The 10,844-nt window shown below is 51.2% G+C and overlaps 1 protein-coding gene across 1 annotated transcript; it reads right to left on the reverse strand.

Annotated features, from left to right (window-relative positions):
* Positions 1-266: 266 nt before the first annotated feature.
* Positions 267-9,042, reverse strand: PAX1 (paired box 1). Its single transcript, XM_054572894.1, has 5 exons — positions 8,751-9,042; positions 7,690-8,319; positions 5,947-6,089; positions 5,194-5,419; positions 267-358 (listed from the first exon to the last, which is right to left on the reverse strand). The coding sequence occupies exons 1-5, from the start codon at positions 9,040-9,042 to the stop codon at positions 267-269; spliced, it is 1,383 nt and encodes a 460-aa protein (XP_054428869.1).
* Positions 9,043-10,844: the final 1,802 nt, after the last annotated feature.

Genomic DNA, 10,844 nt, shown 5'->3' on the forward strand with positions numbered 1-10,844 from the left:
TGTCACGGCATGGATGCAACAGTCGAAAACCAAAGTTCAGAAAAGCGTGAAAATCCTGACCCATGACTGAAGTGTGGCCGCACGGCCAGGGAACAGAACGAGGCCTAGGGCTGACAGGGCGTGCCCTGGCGGGCTGCTCCCGGCACGCCCCTGGCGGCGTGTCCATCGGTCCCGAGGCGCCGCAGGGCCGCAGAGCTGAGTTGCGCTTCTTGGCTGCAGGCTGCTCCGGTTCCTCCTCCTGGCTCGGGCTCCGGGCACTGGTACCCCTACGAGGTCGATACTGGGACGGGCAGTCCATGTAAGCTACTGATGCTGTCCGGGCCCTTGCCGCCGGGGCTGGGCGGCTTCCGGTCGGCCACTGCGGGAGGAAGCACAGGGGCGTCAGGTCACTGCATGGCGCTGCTCAGAGCCAGAGATCGGGCGCCGAGGACGCCCACAAACCAAGACGGCAAGGCGAGGATCGGGGTGAACAAGTGGCACGCGCTATACACGCCAGAGATTTGGAAGGAGGGAGCAGAGTCCTGCTCTCTCAAACAGCCCCTAGCGTCGGTCGGTGCCCACTCTTCCTCCTCCCCTAAGGGAATCACTTGCGAGGGCAACCATAGCAAGTGGCTCCCTTCCCAAGGCCATTTTGCAGATACTCCCAAACCGCTGACCCAGTACAATTCTCTTTGCAATGAGTTTAACAAAGAAGGCGGTGGGTGCAGGGAGGTGCTGCGCTGCCGCTCCGTGCACTCCCTGGCTGGGAAGCTCTCAGATCCGAGGCCTCTCTGGAAGGGAGCAAGGAATTAAGATTAGCACACCACTCCACCCAACCCCACCCACCCACTCCAGACCCCAGCCGGCCTGCACAAGCCCGAAGAGCTGGCTGCCTGTGCATCAGGTCCGCTGTTCCTCAAAGCGGATTGAGGCGCTCTCTGTAGGCAGGAGGAAATCGAGTCGGCGCAGGTCACCAGAGGCCCCCCTTGTGGAGGTCTCTGGGCAGCTAGGATCTTTCCATACAGGAAGTGGCTGCTCCTTAAGGGGGCTGCCGACTTCGTTTTCCTCCGCGGCCCGAGAATCCAGATTCTCTCACCACTTTGGGCACAGCACATCCTGGGGCCTAGGGGACACGAAATTAAGTGACAGTAGGTTTGCCAAATCAGGTGGCATTCTGTGCAGTGCTCTCTTATTTGGGGTTTGGATAGGGGCCCAAGTTTTGCTACTGGAAGCCAAAAAAGTGACACCACCATTGCGCAACCTCTGTTTTTCCTTCCCGATCCCTAGCCTCTCAGCTTCTCCTGTACTAGGCGGCACAAATTTGTTTATACTTAAAGGCTCCTATTTTCAACTTTATCCCCCCCCCCCCCACCAAGTCCTCCTTTGAAGAGGGCGCTCGGAGCACCTCATTTTGGGGTAAAGGGAATTCTGGAATTTTTTTTCCCTGCAGCTGCCCCTACCCCAGGGGCAACCTACCACGATTGTGAGGAGCTGGGCTGTACAGCTCTGCCCGAGGGACGCACGTACACACACGCACAGAGGCAAGCAGGCACATCTGGTTTCTCGGGGGTTTTGAAGGGGTCTAAAGACCTTTCCTATGCAGAGTGACTCCTCGGCTCTCCTGCTTCACCTCCCTCGTCTCACCCCACACCCCGACACCACCTCTCAGCTCTCTTTTCTAAACACCTGTGGCCACTCAGCCAACGAAGTTTTCAGACCTCTTCTTTCCACTCTGTACACATAGTTCAAGGTGAGGATCTGTTTAGAAAATAGTTGAGGAGGTTTCTGAGCCTACGGCCAGTTGCCTGAGAGACAAGTGAGAAAAATCACGAAGAATAACACCCTGGAGCCCAGAGATAGATTCCACTCCTTCTGCAGGGCAAATCATGTTGCTGCGTTTTTAGCTCTGTCAATGCCAGTTCCTCCCCATAGGGTCCCTCCTACCTTCCTCTCCCACCACATGATCCAGGACAATGAGAGTGGATCAGAGGCTGGGGCCCCAGGGCATTGGACTCTTTGCAAGAGCTTTAACTTAATAGCAGGACACGCGTTTTTAAAATATTAGGACAGCAATTTCAGGGCCACTGGGATCATGGGGGCTGGGGGGCGCGGAGGGTGAGGGTGGACGAAGGCGGGAGGTCTGGGGAGGAGTATCCCAGGTCTGGGTCAAATGAGATCCTCGTTGCCAGAGGCTGGGTGCTCAGGAAAACGCCTGCGCCCTAGTGCTCTCTGGCAAAGTTTGCTTTTAGGATCGATTTTTCAAGAATTAATCCTGAGTAAAGATAACTGGAAGGAAGATGAGAATTATCTGTAGCAAACATAAACAAAATTTTCTTTAAACCTATGCAATTCCTTATAGTTTTGATTTCCAAATCTTTAGTCTTTTCAGACCTCCACTAGGAAGGATTTTGAGGTTTTGAAGTCTTCTGAAAACATGCTGTAAATACTAGTTGTCTTAAGGGAACATCTGGTGATGTCTATCACCTGTGGGGTTAGGGAGGAAATGGTCCTGCCTTGTCAATGAAAAGACATTTGGATAGGAATTGAGATTCCCAGGAAATCAGACCTATCAATGTGTAGATAAACTGGAACTTTCCTGTTCCTTAGGTTCCCAAGAATTAAAGTTTGCTTTCACAGATGGGTAATATAAATTATACTTTCTTGCCTACCTAATAGGGAACCCATAGGCATTACTCTTTACCAGGAATAAATTCATAAATTGTGATGCTTATTTTGGCATTTGATTAAACTATTCTTAAGGTAACCTTTAAATTCATTTGCACCTGCTTTGGAGGATATATGGACTAGAGGATCAAAAATATTTGTTTTTACTGAACATTCATGATATTAAATTGCTTTCAGTAAAGAAATTTTTTCCTATTGAAAAAATAATTCAATAAATGCTATTCCTACTATTTTTATTAACTGAACAATTAAATATAGTAATTGTCCCATGGCATTGTTTAAATATAATTTTAAAGCAATCATTAGGTGGGGGAAAAGGTAGTGATTAGGGTTACTTTGCTTTGTAATTTTTTTCAAAGGCCAGTTGGAGGTGTGGAAGGTCTTTGAAGTCAGCTTTTCTGCCAGTAAGAATAAAAATTCTTAACCCAAATAGATATGTAACTCTTATTATTTTTGTGTTCCTTGTTCAAAGACAAACGCTTGTGTACATTTTGAGAAATCATTGTTTAATGACAGGCCTCATTTATTTGATGATCTTTAACCTACATCTTTAAAAAACTGTGAGGATCAGGGAATTAAGTTATTAATTTCATATAAGTAATGTAGCTAATTATTGCTATGAACTTTGAAAATTAGTGATTTGTTTCATACTAAGAAGTGAATATAATGGTAAAAGGGTCATGAATGCAAGTGCCATTCAATGGCTTTGTATTTCTTTAAGTGTCTTCTAAAGAAAATGAATAAATCCCCACCCCTATTAACTCAAATTAGTTTAGAATTCAGAACTGTGTTTTACCTTTGGATTGTTACCTGTGGGTCATAATTTGTTTCTAGTGTTAAGCTTGAAATGCCCCAGAACAAAGTGGCTCTGTTAGCAAAGGACTACATTGCTCTGAAAAAGCAGTCCTTTTCTAAATCTCCTTTCTCCTGGAGATCAGCCCTGGGAGAAATCTTTTAAATTTGTGCATACACTTTTCTAATTCAAATGAACCTGCTTAGTTAAATGATTTGTATAACAAGGTAAACTCCATTTCAATTTCTTATTCAAAGATGACATCAGTTGTCTAGAAAGCAGGTAGATTTGGGGCCAAGTCAGGAAAGACTGAGCAAAGCACTCACCTTAGACCCCTTATTGTTCCTTAATTGTAAAGTTTTAGAGGAGTTCTAATTCTTAATTTTTTTAAATTTCCTTTACTTCGATTTTCTCATAAATGATCAACTGTTATTATTGTATTTTTTTAATTTAGTTTAAAGCATGAAAGAGTTCTAAGTGTCAATTTTTGTAATTTGTATTCCATGTTTGTGCTTTAGGAATAGTGAAAATAAAATATATTTTTGTTTTTTATTGATTTACTTGACTTATTGATGGCAGCTTAAATAATCTCTTTTTCTGTCTCTGTGCCTCTCTGTCTCGCTCTCTCACACACATTCAAGTCAGGCTACTGTGTCTCCTTGGGAATAAAGCTTTTTGCCTGCCTCCCCCGCCACTTCCACGCTTGTAGGTACAAAGTGGATCTGACTGGTAAAGATCCTTCTGTAACACCCCTCTGCCCCCGGTTGACCCCAAGGTTTCTCTTCTGTCTCCCTCACTGCTGATGCTGGAACCCCCTTAGGTGGCTCCTTCCTTTCTCAGGGTAGTTGAAGTTGCATATTTCTGGTGGTCAGAACCCACTGTAGGCAGGTTCTTTGAAATTAGCAAATTCTGCTACTCCTTTCACCTTAGCAAAGAAGTGAATATAATGGTAAAAGGGTCATGAATGCAAGTGCCATTCAATGTGAGGAAAATGAAGACTCAAGGGCAGATGAGCTTTCCCAAATTTATAAGAAAACCAGACCAACAACTAAATACCTTAAATCTGTTAGTCTGGCTTATTATGGAGGAGGGGGAGGAGGAGAGAGAACTCCCAGCCACAGAAAGTACTCCAAACCATACAGAGTTCAGAGTCTAAACAGGGACACACGAATGAAATGCTCTTTTCCCAAGAATGAGAGTCCAGGTTTTTTGTTTTTGTTGTTGTTATTGTTTCTGGTTTTGTTTATTTAAAACAAACAAAAAAAAAAGGAACCAGGAATGAAACCGATGGGCAGTGCCTGGAAGAATCAGGTTCAGGTCCAGGTACCAGAGCAGGTCCACCACAAAAGGTGAAGTTTCTCAGGCCAGAGAAAGATGAGCCTGAATGATGCTTCTAGACCCTTCTATGGATGGAGAAATGAGACACAGAAAGAAGCAATTACTTGGCCAAGGGCACAAGAACTAAATCCAGACCTGACCCTCTTTCTTCTCTCCCTACAGGTGGAGGGGGGTAGTCCTAGGCCTCAACCTCTGCCTGCCTTTCTAGTTACACAGCATTAGGGCATACACCTGTTAGAAATCAATTTGCTCCAGAAAGCTACAAGGTTAACCTGGAGGAAGGAGAGATTTATGCTGAGTACCAAACCTCTCTCGCTACCTTTTCCCATGATTACACCACCCCACCCACCCTTTGAACCCTTCCTAACTGGCTCTGCTTTCCCACCCATGCACCTCACCTTCTCGGCTGGGATGCTTGATCGTCATCGATGCCACGGAGAGCTCCCCGCCGTGCACGGTGACGCTGGCTCCAGAGGGCGCCAGCTGGGGGGCCTGCGCCGGAGGCCACGGTGGACCCGGAGCGAGGTAGCCCCCCGCCGGAGTGCTGTACACGCCGTGCTGGTTGGAGGTCGGGTAGGCGCATGCCGGGAGGAAGCCACCCACTGCAGAAAGACTGGAGGCCGACTGTGAAAATGAAGAGGGACAGACCATCAGCAGGCAATCTCTCCGTCTTCTCCAGCATAAGGAGTTACTGAGGCGGGAGATCCTTCTTTCCTGCTCTGTCCCCTCAATAATCTCCATGCAAAGTATGGCCTCTAATTTTCCTAGCAATGATTCTGGCAAAGTGATTTTCACTCAAATTGTTATTAATAATAAGAGGTGAAGGGGATCATGGTATTCACCAACCGGAATGTAAAGAGTCCTCAACCATCTGTGCTATAGGTTCAAGCTTTTATGGCAGAAGCATCTTGGCAAAAGGCAACTCAATCCCCTCTAAAACCAACCTCACCGCCCGCTAAACACACACAAAGTATTGTCCTTGAGAAAATAAGAGAAAATGCTGCGTAGGCGCTGGGTGGCCTGGTTGCCAGAAATCGTGAGGCCCCTGGCCTGGGGGAGTTTTCTGTTTCTTTTTCCCCTAACTCCCCTCCCCACCCCCATTCTTCTGCTCATCTAATTAAGGGCATCTCTTTCCCCTGACCCTTGGTTACCTGAGTGTATTTAATGTCCGCCTCTAATGCAGGTTTCTCGAGCCCATTTACTGCTGGGGTGGCAGGGAAGGCCGTGCGGTTCACGCTGGCCCAGTCTTCCATCTTCGGGGAGTAGGTGGCACCTTCGTTCCCAGCTAAGGTCCCTGAGGGGACACAGGACCTGATTAGTAGGGACATCCAAATCTGTGCTAGGCATAAGCGCGGCACTTGGCCAGTTCTTTATATAAGTGCCTACAAGCACTTAGTTCATTTCCCAGAGTGCAGCCGAGGGTCCTGCAAATACCCGAGGCACCAAACGCTTCGAGAGCAAGAGTGAGAGCGAGCCACGGTGAAGAGCCAACAGAGGGCAAGATTTCGCTTTTACTCCTAGCGGGGCAAAGATTGCTTTTGCTCCTCAAAGCCCGCGACCAGCTTTCCGAAAAAGAAATGTCTGGGGGGAGGTGGCCTCTGAGAAAGGAGCTTACTCAGCCATGGCGCCTTTCCGCAGGCTATCCAGAGGCAGCACCCAGTAAGGTTCAAGTTCAAATCCAAAGCAGGCTCGTGAGAATTATATGGGTTTCTCAAAGTCTCAGCAAGTGTCTGGAAAACTGGGAGACAGTTCTACTCCAAAGTACCTCAGGAGACATCCGGGATCTCCCAAAAGAGGCATCAACCCAGTGACCAACATGCATCCCCGGCATGTGTCTACTTCTTTCACATGTGTGTGCACATGCGAGAAACCCAAAGAAAGCTCCAGAACTGAGCGCAGACCTGGTAAAGCCATGTCTTAGTTAACTGCCCACAGAATGCTCCAGGAGAAGCTTTGCCCCAGCCAGTGGCCCAGGCTGGGTTTGAGCCACCAAAAGAAACAAACCTTGTGTGCAGCCTCAGCAGCACTCCCCACTGCCACAGGGGCTAAGCTTTCAATTTCTCTCCGCTGCCCCTATCCCCTCCTCTCTTGGGCTACAGAGAGTTTTTCTTCTTACCATTCTCCTCAGCCTGTTCACATAAGAGTGTGCCATCCCTTGCCTGGCTTCTAGGGGCAGAGGACAGTTAGAAGAAACAGAGCACTCAGTCTGGCCCACACATCATCTTCCCAAGCTCTGCACCAAGGCCTCCCCAATCATCTCTCCCTAGTCTACCCCGTCTCTCCCCTGAGAGATATGACCACAGTTTTCTGAGTTTTAATTACAGGCAAAGGGCAAATCCTGTGAGCTTCCGCCCAGAAGACGAAGATGGCTGCGGCCTTGGGGTGCCATCAATGGAGATCCCAGTTCCAGAACCTGCAATGACGCCAGGCCTACCTGAGATGTAGGTCACTAGATAGGTCAGGCCATGTGGCCCCTTTGCCTTTTACCCAAAAGAGCCTTTGGGCCTGGGAGAGGCAGAACCTTTTGGGAAACTGAGGAATACCAAAAGACCCTTAAGAAAAAGTTGAAGAATTAACTGAGTTTTGTCTGGACTAGATCTGGGATAGGGGTTTGCATATTTTTTGCAAGAATGAAAAAACGCAATTTCAGGCCTCTGAATTTGTGGTCGGAGATTGCTCTTCCATTTGGGAAATATTTTCCGTATTTGTCATAAAATGTTCAAGATGTCTGAGGGCTCCCTCATAAGGCTGGTGACCCTCGGCCTCCCTGGCCAGCCCTAGCCTTCCCCTGTGCCAAACCGGTCCAAGGAGGGCGACCCCTCGCCCTCATGTCCACCCCCCAATCTCTAATTCTGCCCCTTCCAAGAAGGTTACAGAAGGCCTCCACAACTGACCTGTTTGCTCCATAAACGTACGGATGCCCAGGATGTTGCTGACCGAGTGCGCCGAGGGCCATGAACGGGGAATGCTGACGTGGCCTGTTGTGGCCGGGACCCCGTGGTGGCTGCCCATTTTGGCGCCGGTGGGCGACACGGCGCTGGGGTAGGGGTACTGATAGATGTGGTTGTAGGGCAGCGCCGGCTGTGGCTGAGGCTGCTTGCTCGCCTCGTAGGACCCGGCCTGAGCCAAGCTACCAATCTTATTGCGCAGGATGCGGCTGATGGAGCTCACGGAGGGCACATTGTACTTGTCGCAGACGCCGTCGGCCAGCAGCCGATCGCGAATCTCCCAGGCAAAGATGCCAGGGTCCCCTTGCTTGTAGTCCCGGATGTGCTTAACCACGTTGGGGGTGGTGACGCGGGGTTTGCTGCCTCCAATGGCCCCTGGCAGGATGGAACCTGTCTCGTTGTAGCGCGCCAGGATCTTACTCACACACCCATGGGATACCCGAAGCTGCCGGCTGATGTCACAGGGTCGGATGCCCAGCTGCGCCAGCTCCACGATGCGCAAGCGGATGGCGTTGGGCAGGGGGCGGCCGTTGACGAATACGCCGCCCAGCTGGTTCACCTCGCCGTAGGTCTGCTCTGCGGACGCGTCCGAGGACGGTGAGCGAGAGAACGAGAAACAACCAGCGGGTTAGCCAAGGGTGGTTGTATCGGGCTAGGCTCCGCAACAAGGCGCGCCTCAGAAAGTGCCCCGCGGAAATCTAGAATACGCCAGCAAACAGCCTGGGTATGCCTTCGGGAGAGAGGGCCGTCGTGGGGACCCGGGAGGAGGGCGCGGAGCGTTACAACGCTCCGTGTCCTTTCGACGCGTCTCACTTGGGATTTCCCAACCCGCGACGCGCTGAACTGCCCCCACCTCGCCCAGAAGGCTGAGAACTTGGGGAAAACGCGGCTCGTCCATAATCCAGGACCGGTTCTCCCAAGGGAAAACAGGCGAGAGGAAAGGGAAACGCCGGAACACAACCCGCCTCGTCCGCCCACCCGCACCCTGCCTGCCTCCAGCCCCTTACCCATGGCGCGCGGGCCAGCCAGCTGCCTGGAGCCTGGGCGGCCGGGGCTGGGCCCGGCGCAGTCCGGGAGAGCTCGGGCGCCGCCGCCGCGGGAGAGGCATAGAGGGAAGGCGAGCGCGAGCCGAGAGTCGCGGCAACCCGGCCGCGGGCTGGAAACGCGCTGTGCGCCGCCACCAAGCTCGCTGACTCCCGCTCCGGAGTCCGCTGCCGCCCCAGCGGCAGCCGCGGCCTCCGCCGCTCGCTCCCAAGACACTCTCCACGCCTGCGACCCCAGACCCAGGGTGAACTTCATCCGATTAAGAAAAATTCGTCTGATCCGGAGGCAGCAGCGTGCAAGGATCAATTTTACGCGTCCTCCACGTCAATCTCGGCAGTCGTGCAAGAGACGCGCGAGTTGGCAGCTCATTGGTTCCCGTCATCGCACCCCAGCACCCTCCTCCCCTCGGTGAAACTTTACCCCCTCCCCCAAGTCCTCCCCTTTCGGCCCTCCTCCGGAACCCATCCTCAACCCCCATCTCCGTCCCCCACCTCCCCCCACCTCGGCCTTCCCCCCCACACACACAAAGTCCTAACCCTAGCTGATCCTGAGACCATCTACTCGCTCTGCTGCCCTCCAAGACTTTTACCTCTCCTGTTTTGATAAAGATGAGGTAGTCACTTCGAATAGATGAATATTTTTTAGTACTAGTACTAGTTTGGGTTTTAGTTTTACTACCACCTCCACCACCATTACTGCTAAGATATTAACAGGATTAAAGTTGATCAAGGCAAGATGGCCAATGTGTAGTGTCAGTGCCCCATCCCAATGAGCAGTTCAACGTGACTGGCCCAAGGCATTTGCCATGTCCCATTTCCCACACTCCAACCCTGCTTTCAGGAAATCTTTACCATGTTTAATAGCTGCCCCCCTCCCTTGGGATAGTGGTGTTATTTCAGTGGTGAGAGGTGCCCATTCTAGATTCTGTCTCCCTGCGAGCAGGCCATCCACCTGAACTCATTCCACTCTGAAGTGACACAGGACGAAGGTCTGAAAGGGATTTTCATCTGCTGCCCCCACCCCAGGGGCATCCTGGCGACCCCAGACCCACAGTCGGAAGGTCGCAAAATGTAGCTCTAGCTCTACGCCAGAAACACAGTTCCTTTCATCCAGGCCCGGAACCCGGAATTCTTCCACACCTGAACTGCCTGGCCTTACCTTTCACACAGCATCCTTGGTTTCCAGAGGGTCTTTATTAAACCTCTCAATGGTCCTTTTCCCTCCGTTTAAGGGGAGGGGGGGTCAGTGCTCAGCCCTGAACTCTTTAGCCTTGGTAGGAACCGTCAGCCCTCTCCTCTATTTCTATGTTGCATCAACGCCCAGTTCTGGACTTTCTCAGCCTGTGTCGCTAACTGTGGTAGTAGCAGAGTGAGCTATGCGGTGTAGTCCAAGAGAGAGAGCAGGTGGAGGGAGAGAGCTCCTGGTGTTGCCCTAAACAGACAAGGGAGTTGCCAGCTTGGAGCCAGTAAGCGCCAGGGTCTTTAGGCTGAACGTACTGGAACAGGAAGAGGGCCCAAGGAGGGAGCCTGGGAAGAGCCTCAGTTCTCAGGACAACTCTGTGCTCCCAACTCTCCTCAGGAGACGGGAAGAATTCCGGTCTCCCCTGCCCCAGAGTCTTACACTTGGGAGCTAGAAGATAGCTGCCCGGTGATGCCGCAGGAGGCGCAGTGGCTCCCGATCAGCGCAGCCAGGGAGCAACAGCAACCGAGCCCAGACCCCTTTCCCTCCCCTGAGAGATCAGAGAGTGTCACCGGCTCCAAATTAACCTGCCCGAATGTGTCAATTAGGAGGGCCTGAACTATAAATCCTGTGCTCTTTGGAGGGAGGGTACGCGGCCCGGCTGGGCTGTGGCCCGGGCCACAGGCACGAATTATCCTTGGAAAGAAAACCCAAGTTCAAAACAGGTGAGGATTCTCCCCTGCCACATCACAGAGAACGTAGTGCAACCTCAGGGAAGTCACAGGGACCCAGAAGAGGACTGTCTGTGCACTGGCAAAGGGTCGAGTACTTTTGAGAAGAGTAAGATGGTATACAACCGCACAGGGTGGGGGTAAGGA

This window comes from Pteronotus mesoamericanus, unplaced genomic scaffold, assembly GCF_021234165.1.
Source record: "Pteronotus mesoamericanus isolate MK-2021 breed Mesoamerican mustached bat unplaced genomic scaffold, CSHL_Meso_final contig_245, whole genome shotgun sequence".
In the NCBI taxonomy this organism is placed as follows: Eukaryota; Metazoa; Chordata; class Mammalia; order Chiroptera; family Mormoopidae; genus Pteronotus; species Pteronotus mesoamericanus.

Bases quoted from the DNA above. Each gene is read 5' to 3' on its own strand.
- PAX1 (XM_054572894.1), bottom strand. From the start codon at position 9,042: ATGAAGTTCACCCTGGGTCTGGGGTCGCAGGCGTGGAGAGTGTCTTGG. The intron at 8,320-8,750 runs GTAAGGGGCTGG...ACGCGTCCGCAG, and splicing joins GGCTGGCCCGCGCGCCATGG to AGCAGACCTACGGCGAGGTG. The intron at 6,090-7,689 runs GTCAGTTGTGGA...GTGTCCCCTCAG, and splicing joins TACGTTTATGGAGCAAACAG to GGACCTTAGCTGGGAACGAA.